The 16,840-nt window shown below is 36.3% G+C and overlaps 1 protein-coding gene across 1 annotated transcript in view; it reads right to left on the bottom strand.

Annotated features, from left to right (window-relative positions):
* Positions 1–3,084: 3,084 nt before the first annotated feature.
* The window catches only part of LOC107651323 (SLAM family member 7-like), a 29,708-nt gene continuing 15,952 nt past the window's right edge, over positions 3,085–16,840 (bottom strand). Inside the window, exons 3-4 of the mRNA XM_016430266.2 lie at positions 12,803–13,072; positions 3,085–3,677 (exon numbers count right to left, since the gene is read on the bottom strand). Of these exons, the coding sequence (XP_016285752.2) occupies positions 3,589–3,677; positions 12,803–13,072 (359 nt within the window). The 3' untranslated portion in view covers positions 3,085–3,588. The remainder of the gene's footprint in view (positions 3,678–12,802; positions 13,073–16,840) is intronic.

The following is a 16,840-nucleotide window of genomic DNA, read 5'->3' as shown; positions in this document are numbered from 1 at the left end:
GAGCCATAATCAAGATAACATAAGATTGAGCATCTTTTACATTAAAGGATTGGAGGGTTTAGAATATGAGATTCCAGAGGGAAAAAGAACTAGAACTACATTAAAGAATCATTTACCCAGAAAAACTGAGTATATATTTGGGGGGGATGGGCATTCAGTGAAGTAGAGAACTTTCAAGAATTCAGAGTTGAATAGAAAATTTGACTCTCAAATACAAGACTCAAGAGGATAAAAAGGTAAACAGAAAAGAGAAATCAAAAGAGATTAATACAGTTAAATTATTTATATACCTATGTGTAGGAATGTTTGTATGTTTACATCCCTGGGTACTTGTAACTGCTAAGAAATTTTTCATTATTAGAGCAATTAAATTAGTATACATAAAGGGCAAAGGTGTGAGTTGAATATTCTCAACAATACAATGATCCTAACAAACCTAAAGGATTTATGATGAAAATGCTATCTGCTTATCCAGAGAAAAAACTGATGGAGTCTGAATCCAGACCAAGGCATATTTTTTTCACTTTCTTTCTTAATTTTTTTGTTCAAGTTTCCTTCCACAAAAGGATTAGTATGGAAAATACTTTATATGATTTGTATATGTATCTGATTGTCTGTTGTTTCAGCAATGGGAGAGGGAAGGGAGAGAGAGAATTCAAGACTAAATTTTTTTATTTTAAAAATTATTTTTACATATAATTGGGGGAAAATAAAATTTAAAAAAATGTTTTAACCTGAGTTTAATGGAGTTTGAATGTTTTTTCTTGTCTTCTTTGATGAACTGATAACCTTTCTATTTTTTAACTAGCTCTAGATGGTTTTGACAATTGAATGTTTTATTTTTAATTTTTAATGTTTTTTATACTTTTATTATCATTATACAAGTTGCTTTCCTTGTTTCATTCATTTCATTCTGCATCAATTAGTGTAAGTTTTCCCAAGTTTCACTGAAACTGTCCTTTTCATTATTGCTTATGTTACAATTGCAGAATAGATTGGATTCAGAGATGAGGAAAACCCAGACCAAGTGATCATCATCTAAGTTCTCTTCCAGCTTTACTTCTATGATTTTATAAGCCACTGAGGCTCTTTCCTAGACTAAGATTTAATGCAGAGTTCAAATGGCATTAACTACTAGATGTTGATTTACTAACCTATTCCATTGATCTATTACTTTATTTCTTAGTCAATATCAGACTGTTTTAATGATTATCACTTTATAGAATACATTGAGTTCTGATATGGCTAGGCTTATTTCCTCATATTTTAAAAATTCCTTCAATATTCTTGACCTTCCAGATAAATTTTATTATTTTTTCTAATTCTAGTAAATAATTTTTGGGGTAGTTTGATTGGTGTGACACTGAATAGGTAAATTAATTTAGGTAGGATTTTAATTTTTATTATATCGACTCAGCATATCCATAAGCAATTAATAACTTTCCAATTGCTTAGGCCTGATTTTATTTGTGTAAAAACTGTTTCATAATTGTATTTATGTAGTTGCTAGATTAGTTTTGTTAAGTATACTTTTAGATATTTTGTATTATCTACAGTTATTTTAAATGGAATTTCATTTTCCCTCTCTTGCTGTTGAACTTTATTGGTGAACTTTATAAGTTTTAATTTCTTTATCTGAGAATAAGCTGTTCATATCTTAAGAGGAACTTTTAAAACACTATACAAATGAGAGAAAAATTCTTTCAACAACCAGAATCTGTGAATTATCTCTTTTATTAAACATGTTCATTATTTTTAAGCCACTTTCCTCTGAATCCTTTGTCTTCAAAAGAGAATGTTTCACAGATATTTGGAGGGAAAATGTATTCCAAATGTCCTTACTGTACTACCTTAGTAAATACCTCTTTCTATATACTAAGTAAAGTCTAGGATGCTATATGATTAATTGGTGGGGGGATATACACTAGTTTGAGCCAATGGTATTAGAGAAAGCTGCCCTATTGCCTCTCAGGAGTACCCCTAGAACTCTGAGGGAGATAATTATACAGTATGGTTCTGGGAACCCAAATTGACTGTGAGAGTAGGATTCTCTGCATTTATTTAGATTACATACATAAAGCACTTTACAAAACTTAAAATGCTTGCTATTATTAATATTATTAGACAGCCATATGTGAAATCAGTAACTATGTGTTATAATATATAAAGCACTGAGTCTGGGCATAGGAAGACTTGAATTCACATTTGGCCTCAGATACTAAATGTGTGACCCTGGAAAATTGCTTAACTCCTACTTGCCTCAGTTTCTCCAATTGTAACATGGAGACAATATCAGCATGTATCTCATAAGGTAGTTGTGAAGATCAAATGAGATAATATCTGTAAAATGCTTAGCAGAGTGCCTAGCATGCAGCAGGCACTATTTAAATGGCTATCCCCAATCACCCATATCTGGAAAGGAAGGGCAAGTTAAGATAAAAGAAGGGGGTTGCCAGGTCTATTTAATGAAGGGGAAGATAGGTTGATACAAGGACTTGGGCCAATATCAGCAGTATCTGCCGGAAGATACTTATTCATTTCCCCATTAGGAAACCTAGTAGAAATTCCCCAACAGGTCATTATCTTTACATTAAATAGAATCAGTAGATAAAATAGAAATTGAAAGAATCCACCAATCACTTCCTGAAAGACATCCCAAAATGAAAACTCTCAGGAATACTGAAGTCAAATTCCAGAGCTTTTCAGTAAAATAGAAAATAATGAAAGCAGCCAAGAAGAACCATTCAAATAGCATGGAATCACCATTAGGACCACCTAAGAATTAGCAGCAACCACCTTAAAGGAATATGATATTCCAGAATGCAAAAGAACTGATATTATAACCAAGAATTATTTACTTGACAAAACTGACTATAACCTTTTGTGGGGAAATGGGTATTTGATGAAATAAAGAGTTTTCAAGGATTCCTGATGAGAAGAGCAGAGCTGAATAGAAAATCTGACTTTCAAATTTAAGACTCAAGAGACTCAGAAAAAACAAAAAACAAAAAACCATGGACTAAGGAAGCATTATAAGATTTAAGGTCTACAATCTATAAAAATATGATTTTGTATTTGTTAAGATTACATTGTGAATTCAGTTCTTACTTTATTTCTGAAAAAAATATATAACAGCAAAGAAGTTGTCCAAAATATTCACCATATTTGACAAGAAAGTGTAGTTACAAAGTAATATGAATATAGTATAAAGTTCATTTGACACATTATGCAAAATAGAAATTTTGAAGGTTTTCCCTCTCATAAGCATACCATTATAGAAGAAATATAAAATCCTGCGGGAAAAAATTGGGTTTTGATGAATAAATGCTAAATTTGCTGCTGATGATCTTCATTTAGGTTGGAGTTAACAAACTCCTAACTAACTATACAACTCCTTTCACCTAACCAGAATTAATTGCAATTTAACAAAATTTAACAAAATAAATAAAACTACAATGTAACATAAAAAGATTTCTTTCTCTTCTCTTTCTGTCTTTCTGCCTTTCTGCTTCTGCAATTTCTATGCAAGTTGATTAGTGTGGGTCAGTGAAGGCAAAATATGGTTGGAATTCCAGCAAGGCAGTAATGTTATTGGGTCCAATTCAGAGCAAACAAGAAGCTGAAGATGGAAGGCAGAATGATTAATAGCAACTCTTGGTCCACTCTAGAGGTCTTTCCTGGAAAAAAAAAAGAATAGAAAAAATAAATCCATGAAGTCTTTGAGGCAAGATAGTGGAGTTATCATGAAAAGTAAGGACAAGGAAGTGAAATATCTGGATTTCCTCCCTGAATTTAACACCATTTGCCCAGGATGCCTCTCTTAATTTGATGTCTCAAGATGTGGAACAAAGACTATGAATCTTGGCACACTCTTTGACCAGATTTGGAAGATCACGAGTAAAGATTAGAACTGGCTTCTTGGAGAGAAGGGGACTGTGCTTAAGAACTCCACTTCCATTCTGTTTCAAGACTCAATAAAGGTGCATTTAAGGATGGAAGGAAAGGAATAGAATTCTAAATCTAGAGCTTGAATTAATCTTAGAGGTCATCTAGTCCAACTCCCTTATTTTACAGAAGAGCAAAATGAAGACCATCAGGGTAAATTGTCTTGCCAGGAGCATCATAGACAGTAAGTGACAAAGTTTGACTTCAAATGCAGGTTTTTGGATTCCAAGTTCCAGTGTACAATACTGACTCTCTGGAATAATATAAAAACAAGATGGGTCATTTTCTTTTTTTTTAAACATTTTTTTAAACATTTACCTTCTTTCTTATAATCTTATAATCAATGCTAAGTATCAATTCCAAGGCAAAAGAGTGGTAAAGGGCTGGGCATTTGGGGTTAAGTATTTTGCCCAGAGTCACATAGTTAGCAAGTAGTTTCTGAGGTCACATTTGAACCCAGCACCTCTCATCTCCAGGCCTGGCTCTCTGCTCAGTAAGCTACCATTTTCCATATGAAGAAGAAAGATTGAGACAAAGCTGAAAGTATCCTGAGAGATCATCTGAACATATTTATTCATTGCATAGATGAAGGAAAAAGGACTGAGAGAAGTGGCCTTCCATTCTACTTCAAGGCTAGTAAATGACAAAACTGGAACTTCAGAAGCAAAATGGCAGCAAGATGGTACAGTGGACAGAGAACTGGTCCTGAAGTAAAACATGATTTCAAATCCTATTTTGGACATTTTCTACTTGTGTGACCCTGGGCAAGTCAGTTGACACCTGCCTAAATCAGTTTCCTCACCTATAAGGTGAGAATAACAATATCCTCTACCTTCCAGGGTAGTTGTGAGGATAAAATAAAATATGCTAGTATTATTAATAACAAATTTTCTGAATATCATTTTGTTAATAATAAGGTACATGGGAATAATATGAGATAATATTTATAAAGTTCTCCCTAAATTCTAGCTACTGGAAAAAATATTGGATGGGAGACCATGAGTGTTGAATTTTAATCACTCATTATCTTTCGTACATATATGTCTTGCTCCCTTATTAAGTGACAAACTCAGTTAGAAAAGATGGACACCAAAGTCATTTCCCCAATTTGTTGCTTCCCTTCTAATTTTGGTTGCATTGGTTTTGTTTATACAAAACCTTTTTAATTTGATGTAATCAAAATTACTGATTTTACATTTTGTGATTTGTTTCTAGCTCTTGCTTTGTTTTGAAGTCTTTCCTTTTCCAAAGATCTGACAAGTATACTATTCTGTGTTCACCTAATTTGCTTATAGTTTCCTTCTTTATATTCAGGTCATTCACCCATTCTGAGTTTATCTTGGTGTAGGGTGTGAGATGTTGATCCAAACCTAATCTCTCCCATACTGTCTTTCAGTTTTCCCAGCAGTTTTTTATCAAATAGTGGATTTTTGTTCCCAAAGCTGGGATCTTTGGGCTTATCATAGGCTGTCTTACTGAGGTCATTAACCCCAAGTCTATTCCACTGATCCTCCTTTCTGTCTCTTAGCCAGTACCAAATTGTTTTGATGACCACAGCTTTATAGTATAGAGATCTGGGACTGCCAGGCCACCTTCCTTTGCATTTTTTTTTCATGATTTCCTGGATGAGATAACCAGGAAGGATTGAAGTAAGATGGAAGAAAGAAAGGAAAATAGTTGACTGTTTAGGGGGTTTCCTTCTTTCCCACTTGCTGTGAAAGAAGGCTTTCTTACAGAAAGGATTCGTCACAATGTGATATCACTAGTAGCCAACAGACCCAAACTAATCTTTCTAACCTTGAGTCTAAGATCCTGCTAAAAAAAATGTAGCTGTCTTTATGGTTCCAACCACAAATACAAGAGCTTTTTTGGGGAATTGGACCAACTTCAGCATCTTCAATACTACATTCAATTCCATGGCTATTGTACTGGGGCTAATTAAACTGTTTTAATAGCATGCCATGAGAGGAAAAAAAAACAACACAAAAAAAATTGGTTTGGGAGTTTGAGGTTCTGAGTTTGATACTACTTGTGATTTTATATGAGTTCAACTTCCCTGGGTACCATTTTTCTTATCTGTAAAATGAATGTGTAGGAGTAGAATGGCCTCAGCTCTGTAGCTATGATCTCTAGGAATATAATTTCTATTAATGGTAGCTCTATACCCCTGGTGACATGGTATATCAGGATATGTTTGCTATTTATGATTATTGATAGCCCCAACCTAAAGAGAATAACTAAGAGAGAGTGGGTACCATGAGGTACAGGAAAACTCTGCAGTAATTTTTGCATTGTTCAACACCTTAAAAATAGAAGATACGAACTTCCGGTTAAGATGGCGGCTTAGAGAAAGCTAAAGTTCAGATCTCCGGAAAACCCTTCCCGACCGATCTCAAACTATAAGCTCCTAAGACGCCGAAATTCAAAACGATCAACAGCACAGACCCTGGGAACCCTCCTCCTGGACCTGGACCCGGATCAAAAGGTACGGCTCCCCTCAAAAGCCAGAACCCGAGATCACTCGGACCTAAGGGGTAGGAGCGCAGAGTCCAAGGCTTCGGGAAGTCGGCTCAGAGAGCAGGGTCCTTGGAACAACAACCCTCAGAGCCTTCTATCCGAGTCCCAGTGAAAGTCACTGCCTGGAGCTCCCGCTGCAGAGAGCAAGGTCGAAACAACAGCAACCCCCAGGGCGGGCAAGACAGCCTCACGGGCTGGATCCTGCTATCCAAGTCTCAGTGAAAGTCCCTGCCCTCGGAGCTTGGGGAAGCTGCAGCCCATCCCCCCGCAGGCCGACAAAACAGCCTCACGGCCAGCAATTCTGAAGGCAACTTCCGGGAAGCAACCCGACCCAGAGAGCCGGGGGGAGAGTGTGTCCTCGTGGTCCGACCCTTCCATTCCAGTTCCAGTGAGGCATATTCAGTTTAACCCAGGGAAAACTCATAGAACCAACAATCTGCCCAGGACTAAAGCCTCTGAACACCAGACAGAGATAAGAAAAGCTAATCCTCCACATTCAGAGATGGCAAATTCCACAGAAGCACAGAAGCCCCAAAATACCAAGAAAAATAAGAAGAAAGGGGCGATTTTGGACACATTCTATGGAGCCAAAATACAAAATACAGAGCAGATAGAAGAAGATATACAAGAAAATGCTCCAAAATCTTCCAAAGGAAATGGAAACTCTCCACAAACCCATGAAGAATTTGAATCAGAAATGACCAAAAAGATGGAAGCCTTCTGGGAGGAAAAGTGGGAAATAATGCAAAAGAAATTCACGCATCTACAAAACCAGTTTGACCAAACTGTAAAAGAAAACCAGGCTTTAGAAGAGAACATAAAATATCTCACCAACAAGGTGATAGATCTGGAAAATAGAGGGAGAAGAGATAATTTAAGAATAATTGGACTCCCAGAAAAGCCAGAAATAAACACCAAACTGGACATGGTGATACAAGATATAATCAAAGAAAATTGCCCAGAGATTCTAGAACAAGGGGGCAATACAGCCACTGACAGAGCTCACAGAACACCTTCTACACTAAACCCCCAAAAGACAACTCCCAGGAATGTAATTGCCAAATTCCAAAGCTATCAAACAAAAGAAAAAATCCTACAGGAAGCCAGAAAAAGACAATTTAGATATAAAGGAATGCCAATCAGGGTCACACAAGACCTTGCAAGTTCTACTCTGAATGATCGTAAGGCATGGAACATGATCTTCAGAAAGGCAAGAGAGCTGGGTCTCCAACCAAGAATCAGCTACCCAGCAAAACTGACTATATACTTCCAAGGGAAAGTATGGGCATTCAACAAAATAGAAGACTTCCAACTTTTTGCAAAGAAAAGACCAGAGCTCTGTGGAAAGTTTGATACCGAAAATCAAAGAGCAAGGAATACCTGAAAAGGTAAATATTAAGGAAAGGGGAAAAATGTTATCTTCTTCTTTTACTCAAACTCTCTTCTATAAGGACTACATTTATATCAATCTATGTATACTAATATGTGGGGAAAATGTAATGTATAAATAGGGGGTAAAGAAAGACCAAATAGAATAATCATTCTCACACAAAGATTCACATGGGAAGGGGAGGGGAAGAAAACTCCTATAAGAAGGAGAGGAAGAGAGGGGGGGGGGTTACTTAAACCTCAATCTCAGGGAAATCAACTCTGAGAGGGAAAAACATCCAGATCCATTGGGATCTTGAATTCTATCTTACCCAACAAGGGTAAGGAGAAGGGAAAACCAAGGGGGGGAGGGGGAGACGGAGAACAAAAAGGGAGGGAAAGAGAGGGGGGAGGGGGAGGGAAGAAAAAGGGAGGGACTAGAAAGGGAAACATCAAGGGAGGGGACAAGGGGGACTGATTCAAAGTAAATCACTGGACTAAAAGGTAGAGCCGAAGAAGAAAAGGTTAGAATTAGGGAAGGCAATCAAAATGCCAGGGAGTCCACAAATGACAATCATAACTTTGAACGTGAATGGGATGAACTCACCCATAAAACGTAGACGAATAGCAGAATGGATTAGAATCCAAAACCCTACCATATGTTGTCTTCAAGAAACACACATGAGGCGGGTTGACACCCACAAGGTCAGAATTAAAGGATGGAGTAAGACTTTCTGGGCCTCAACTGACAGAAAGAAGGCAGGAGTGGTAATCATGATATCTGATAAAGCCAATGCAAAAATAGACCTGATCAAAAGGGATAGGGAAGGTAATTATATTTTGTTAAAAGGGACTCTAGACAATGAGGAAATATCATTAATCAACATGTATGCACCAAATAATATAGCACCCAAATTTCTAATGGAGAAACTAGGAGAATTGAAGGAAGAAATAGACAATAAAACCATATTAGTGGGAAACTTGAACCAACCATTATCAAATTTAGATAAATCAAATCAAAAAATAAATAAGAAAGAGGTGAAAGAAGTGAATGAAATCTTAGAAAAATTAGAATTAATAGACATATGGAGAAAAATAAATAGGGATAAAAAGGAATACACCTTCTTCTCAGCACCACATGGCACATTCACAAAAATTGACCATACATTAGCTCACAGAAACATAGCACACAAATGCAAAAAAGCAGAAATAATGAATGCAGCCTTCTCAGATCACAAGGCAATAAAAATAATGATTAGTAATAGTACATGGAAAACCAAATCTAAAACCAATTGGAAATTAAACAATATGATACTCCAAAACCGTTTAGTTAAAGAAGAAATCATAGAAACAATTAATAATTTCATCGAGGAAAATGACAATGGCAAAACATCCTTTCAAACCTTTTGTGATGCAGCCAAAGTGGTAATCAGAGGTAAATTCATATCCCTGAATGCTTATATTAACAAACAAGGGAGAGCAGAGATCAATCAATTGGAAATGCAAATGAAAAAACTCGAAAGCAAATTAAAAACCCCCAGCAGAAAACCAAATTAGAAATCCTAAAAATTAAGGGAGAAATTAATAAAATCAAAAGTGATAGAACTATTGATTTAATAAATAAGACAAGAAGCTGGTACTTTGAAAAAACAAACAAAATAGACAAAGTACTGGTCAATCTAATTAAAAAAAGGAAGGAAGAAAAGCAAATTCACAGCATTAAAGATGAAAAGGGGGACAGCACCTCCGATGAAGATGAAATTAAGGCAATCATTAGAAATTACTTTGCCCAATTATATGGCAATAAATACACCAATTTAGGAGAAATGGATGAATATATACAAAAATACAAACTGCCTAGACTAACAGAAGAGGAAATAGAATTCTTAAATAATCCCATATCAGAAATAGAAATCCAACAAGCCATCAAAGAACTTCCTAAGAAAAAATCCCCAGGGCCTGATGGATTCACCTGTGAATTCTATCAAACATTCAGAGAACAGTTAATCCCAATACTATACAAACTATTTGACATAAAAAGCAAAGAGGGAGTTCTACCAAACTCCTTTTATGACACAAACATTGTACTGATTCCAAAACCAGGCAGGTCAAAAACAGAGAAAGAAAACTATAGGCCAATCTCCCTAATGAATATAGATGCAAAAATCTTAAATAGGATACTAGCAAAAAGACTCCAGCAAGTGATCAGAAGGATCATTCACCATGATCAAGTAGGATTCATACCAGGGATGCAGGGCTGGTTCAACATTAGGAAAACCATCCACATAATTGACCACATCAACAAGCAAACTAGCAAGAACCACATGATTATCTCAATAGATGCAGAAAAAGCCTTTGATAAAATACAACACCCATTCCTATTAAAATCACTAGAAAGCATAGGAATAGAAGGGTCATTCCTAAAAATAATAAACAGTATATATCTAAAACCAACAGCTAATATCATCTACAATGGGGATAAACTAGATGCATTCCCAATAAGATCAGGAGTGAAACAAGGATGCCCATTATTACCTCTACTATTTGACATTGTACTAGAAACACTAGCAGTAGCAATTAGAGAAGATAAAGGAATTGAAGGCATCAAAATAGGCAAGGAGGAGACCAAGTTATCACTCTTTGAGGATGACATGATGGTCTACTTAAAGAATCCTAGAGATTCAACCAAAAAGCTAATTGAAATAATCAACAACTTTAGCAAAGTTGCAGGATACAAAATAAACCCACATAAATCATCAACTTTTCTATATATCTCCAACACAGCTCAGCAGCAAGAACTAGAAAGAAAAATCCCATTCAAAATCACCTTAGACAAAATAAAATACCTAGGAATCTACCTCCCGAGATAAACACAGGAACTATATGAACACAACTACAAAACACTCGCCACACAACTAAAACTAGACTTGAACAAATGGAAAAACATTAACTGCTCATGGATAGGACGAGCCAATATAATAAAAATGACCATCCTACCCAAACTTATTTATCTATTTAGTGCCATACCCATTGAACTACCAAAATACTTCTTCACTGATTTAGAAAAAACCATAACAAAGTTCATTTGGAAGAACAAAAGATCAAGGATATCCAGGGAAATAATGAAAAAAAAACACATATGATGGGGGCCTTGCAGTCCCTGACCTAAAACTATATTACAAAGCAGCAGTCATCAAAACAATTTGGTACTGGCTAAGAAACAGAAAGGAAGATCAGTGGAATAGACTGGGGGAAAGCGACCTCAGCAAGACAGTATACGATAAACCCAAAGATCCTAGCTTTTGGGACAAAAATCCACTATTCGATAAAAACTGCTGGGAAAATTGGAAGACAGTGTGGGAGAGACTAGGAATAGATCAACACCTCACACCCTACACCAAGATAAATTCAAAATGGGTGAGTGACTTAAACATAAAGAAGGAAACCATAAGTAAATTGGGTAAACACAGAATAGTATACATGTCAGACCTTTGGGAGGGGAAAGGCTTTAAAACCAAGCAAGATATAGAAAGAATCACAAAATGTAAAATAAATAATTTTGACTACATCAAACTAAAAAGCTTTTGTACAAACAAAACCAATATAACTAAAATCAGAAGGGAAACAAAAAATTGGGAAAAAAATCTTCATAGAAACCTCTGACAAAGGTTTAATTACTCATATTTATAAAGAGCTAAATCAATTGTACAAAAAATCAAGCCATTCTCCAATTGATAAATGGGCAAGGGAAATGGATAGGCAGTTCTCAGATAAAGAAATCAAAACTATTAACAAGCACATGAAGAAGTGTTCTAAATCTCTTATAATCAGAGAGATGCAAATCAAAACAACTCTGAGGTATCACCTCACACCTAGCATATTGGCTAACATAACAGCAAAGGAAAGTAATGAATGCTGGAGGGGATGTGGCAAAGTAGGGACATTAATTCATTGCTGGTGGAGCTGTGAACTGATCCAACCATTCTGGAGGGCAATTTGGAACTATGCCCAAAGGGCGACAAAAGAATATCTACCCTTTGACCCAGCCATAGCACTGCTGGGTCTGTACCCCAAAGAGATAATGGACACAAAGACTTGTACAAAAATATTCATAGCTGCGCTCTTTGTGGTGGCCCAAAACTGGAAAACGAGGGGATGCCCATCAATTGGGGAATGGCTGAACAAACTGTGGTATATGTTGGTGATGGAATACTATTGTGCTAAAAGGAATAATAAAGTGGAGGAGTTCCATGGAGACTGGAACAACCTCCAGGAAGTGATGCAGAGCGAGAGGAGCAGAACCAGGAGAACATTGTACACAGAGACTAATACACTGTGGTATAATCGAACTATGGACTTCTCCATTAGTGGCGGTGTAATGTCCCTGAACAACTTGCAGGGATCCAGGAGAAAAAAACACCATTCATAAGCAAAGGATAAACTATGGGAGTGGAAACACCAAGAAAAAGCAACTGCCTGAATACAGAGGTTGAGGGGACATGACAGAGGATAGACTCTAAATGAACACTCTAATGCAAATACTATTAACAAAGCAATGGGTTCAAATCAAGAAAACATCTAATGCCCAGTGGACTTACGCGTCGGCTATGGGGGGTGGGGGGGAGGAAAAGAAAATGATCTATGTCTTTAACGAATAATGCTTGGAAATGATCAAATAAAATATATTTAAAAAAAATAGAAGATACACAGAAGTAGTCTCTAGAAGAAATCTGAACCATGCACAGAAAAAAAATTGTTTTGATACATTCGCTTAGAGGGAACTGACCACTGAGATAGCCATCCTCTCAATCTCAGTGGAATATCTCCTTTAGCTGAGATTTGGCCAGGAGCAAGGCTCAGGAGTTCTGTCCATGTGGGTACTAGGTTGAGGTCAAAGGAAAAAATAACTGTAACTCAAATCTATGCAGATCCCTATGATCTCAAGTTCCTGGGGAGATGGTCAGAAATTTACCTGCACAGAACTCCTTGGCAAGAACGGTCCTGGAGCTGTTGCTGACAGGGTTTCTGGCAGTACAGGTGTAGTTCAGGTCATGGTCACCAGGTTTCCAATTGAGGATGAGGATAGGTCCTGAAGTGAATACATTAGTCCCCTGCCCCTTGGACATCCAGCTGTACGATGCATTCTCTCTTATTTGTTCCACGGAACATGTCAAGTTGACAAGACAGGTACCATTATCATCAAATCTAGGACTACCTGTAATTTTTGGCTTTGTCAGTGGCTCTGCATGAGAAGCAAAATATAATATTCAATGAGATGGTTTGGTTGTTCTCCTTCCCTATAGAGATGGTCAGTGATTTGTTTAAGAACTATGGATCAGAACGCTGGGTTTCAGAATCTTTCCTTGGGGTACCACAAAGGAGAGGGAGTCAGTGACTCCAGACAATCACTATCCAGTTCCAGTTGCTAACATTATCTGAGTCTGTATACTTGGAGCTACAGAAGAATAGAGTGTTCAAGTAGGGAACACCTCCTTCTACACAAAGAGAAGTGTGTGAGGAGTGTAACAGGTATTTGTTTCTCAGTCCTATTTCTGAGAGGCTGGAGTCTGACATTACATTTGTTGGACAGGAAGTAATAATGACTAAGGGAGTAATATTTTCCACCAACCTTTCTGGAAAACTATGTTTATGTATTTTATGTATATATTTTAGACCACCATTGATCAGAAAAAGGATTGTAGTAGGAGAGGAGGACAGTTATTCCAGGACAGTGGCATCCTACTCTAGGGGCAAGATAAAGGATAATATTTTCCTTTTTGTAAGCTTAAGCTGCACCATTATATGAGAGATCAGTTATTCTTAACTATAATGCAAGTGGCATAATTTCATTTAATTATAATATGTTAGAGATGAAAGGGACCTTAAGGTTATCTAGTCCAACATCTCTTTCATTCCAAGATTCCCTCAGCAAGGTTCATCTGACCTCTGATTGAACATATTAAAACAAAGGGAATTCACTACCTCAAAGCAGTCAATTCCAACTTGGAACATCTCTACTTACATTAAATTCTCTTCCTCACATTAAATCATTTTAACTTATAGAATCTTGGACTTAGGGAAGGACTCTTAAAGGCTTTGTAGACCCATCCCTCATTTGGCATATAGGAAGCTAAGCCCTCCCCCCCCCCAAAAGTAACTTACCCAGCTAAAAGACAAAGTCAATAAAAGTCATACCATTATAAAATAATCCCTCAAGAGCACAGTTGACTCTTAGTTCATTATTTTTCTTTGACTTAACCCCCTCATGCTATGAGAGATCAGTGCACACCTTTGCTTGAAGCAGAATGCCCATCTTGGATGGGCTTGCCTTTGCCTTGACCCATTGGCCTCTATTCTCATCCCTGTTCTCCCTTTGGTCTAATTTTCTAGTTCCTGATGACTCAGTTTCACCTGATGGTTTCTCTTTCCATCCTTTTAAAAATTCATTAATAATTTAACACTAAATAACATTTAAGCCAAGTGAATTTGCTAAATAACTATTTACATTGGAATTAATTAATTTTAATGAATTATATATAAAAAATTTTCTGCCACTTCAAGTCTTTATCAAGATTCTTTATCCATTCACTTTTCTCTTTAAATTAGTATATACTGTATTTTACAAGTTATCCTTTTTCACCTTGAATTATTTAAGAAACATCTTTCTAGATTTCTTTACATATCTCACATTTGACATTAATTATGTGACAGTTTTTATTATATTAATAAACCTACTGGTGGAAATTCAGTCTGTTTCCAGATGTCCATAAGTATATGAAATCCTATGACAACCTTAGCAAAAATAACTCTTTTAAAATGATTATTGTTGCTTTTAATTATATAAATACATTTTTAGGCTCTATGTCCTTAAAAGCAGTGAAATTGTTGAGTCAAAAGGTACAATTATTTTTGTGATTTTTTATAGTGTAATTCAAGATTTCTTGCTAAAAAGATTGTGCTAGCTTGCTATTCTGCAAGTGATGGATATTAGTACTTGTTCTTTCACAACCCTATTTCTTATTGTTTTTTCTAGTTTGATCAGTGAGAGATAGCATAACACAAGAGTTAAAATTTGCCTCTCTTAGTTCAGTCTCCATATTTCCTACTGATCCCCATGACCAAGTTGTCTTACCTGAAAGCATTCTTGTATGATTGTAACTTTGAAATCAACAAAACAGAACCCATCATCTTTCCCCTCAAACTCAAATTTCTTTTGAGTTTCTCAGTTACTTTTGAGGACACCACTATCTTTCCCTTTCTTGGGTTTACTACTTTGTTGTAATCCTCAACTTCTTATGGTCAAATCTTGTTCTACCTCCCTAATAGTTCATGTATGTGTTTATAAACATATTTGCATATATAAGCACAAACACATATATACACATGTATATTTGTGTTCCTATATATCTTGTTTCCTTGCCCATTTTGTTTGCTCAGAACTATTAAGCACCTTAATAAATGCTTTCTCTAACTATATCAATTTTCTATCTTTGTATATTCCTGCAGAACTTGAATTCCTTCATTCTTGAATTAAGGACATTTCTATCCCTGCCCTGTTTACTCCAATTCCCTTCTTAGATTGCATACTCCTGACAACTTTGTCCTGTTGTTACTGATGCTTCAGTATGACACTAATCTTCTAACAACATCTTTTGTCATGCTTTTGTAGGGCTCAAGTATAGATAATATCTATAATGCATCGAGTACTCTCCAACCTTATTTCTCACTATTCTCTAAAATCCATACTCCAGTAAAAATGGTGTTTCCACTGTCCCCCCAAAATATGAGAGGAGTTTGAAAACTATTTGGCATCATGAAATTTGTAGTTTAGAGGACAAACTTTATCAGACCCAGGATGATTTATGATTACCGTGATCTTTGAATCAAAAGGCAGACTTGAGAAACACCTAGGAAATATGTAGTCTATGAGGGAGAGACAGAAGTAAGGGCAGGAACTGAAATAACAGAGCTCCTGTAGCATTAAGGTTATTCTCTTCTGGACAAGGAGTCCTGAGCTTCCCTAGAGTGGGGAAAGATAGAGTAGGGCCATCAGCCAGCCCTTCAATCCAAGAGCAGAAGAGTTGGGCTGAAAATACTAGTTTTACCCACCTCTTTAAGGACTATGGGAAATTCCAAGAAAAGGTCTGTTGTTTCCACAACATCCTATTCCTGACTGTGTACTAATAGAAATTATAATGTCCTCTCCTTGCTTCTTAATCCAAACATGTCTGGTAATTTCAATTTTATATGACCAAAAGAAGTGAGGTTACCTAGAGACAAACATAAATTTAAATTTGGGCAGAGACAAACTTCTGCCTAAACATGAGGAATTATCCTAATTAGGAATATTCAACTCAACAGCTAAGTGGTTCAAAAGATAGACTGCAGGATTTGGAATCTGAAAGTCCTGAGTTCACATCCTATCTCAAACATTTACCAGCTATGAAACCCTGGGCAAATCATTTCATCTCTGTCTATCTCAGTTTCATCATTTGTAAAATAGATATAATAAAAGCACTTACTGCCCAGAATTTGGGGGAAGATAAAATGAAATGCCTGTAAAGTACTTTGCAAACTTTAAAGCACAAGTGCTAGCTATTATTTTACTTTCATAAAATCTTCTTAGAAGAGACTTTGTAGATCTGAGGAACATTATATTGCTTTTTAAAAGAAAGCAAATTCTCATAACAGAGTGTGGTAGATAAATCTCAAAAGAAAAAGTGAGTATGGAGGAGAAGGCACTGCCCAGTAATGGGGGCATCCTTTACAGTGAAACCCACAACTTTCAAATATTACATAAGATTGGTAGTCAATGTGCAAGAATGTCTTGCCATAGCTTCTTTTCCTGTTACTCTTTGTCCTCTTTTACATTGCCTCCAAAGAACCTATTCCCTTACTATTTTGTCTTCTAATCGCCTTTTTCCCCCTCTTTCTCCTTTCTATCTGTTTTCTTTCTCTCTTCTTTGCTTATTTCTTTCCTTTTCATTGCCTCCATGGAATCTTTACTCTC

Source organism: Monodelphis domestica, chromosome 2, assembly GCF_027887165.1.
Source record: "Monodelphis domestica isolate mMonDom1 chromosome 2, mMonDom1.pri, whole genome shotgun sequence".
Classification (NCBI taxonomy): domain Eukaryota; kingdom Metazoa; phylum Chordata; class Mammalia; order Didelphimorphia; family Didelphidae; genus Monodelphis; species Monodelphis domestica.
This window is presented reverse-complemented; position numbering and strand designations above follow the sequence as displayed.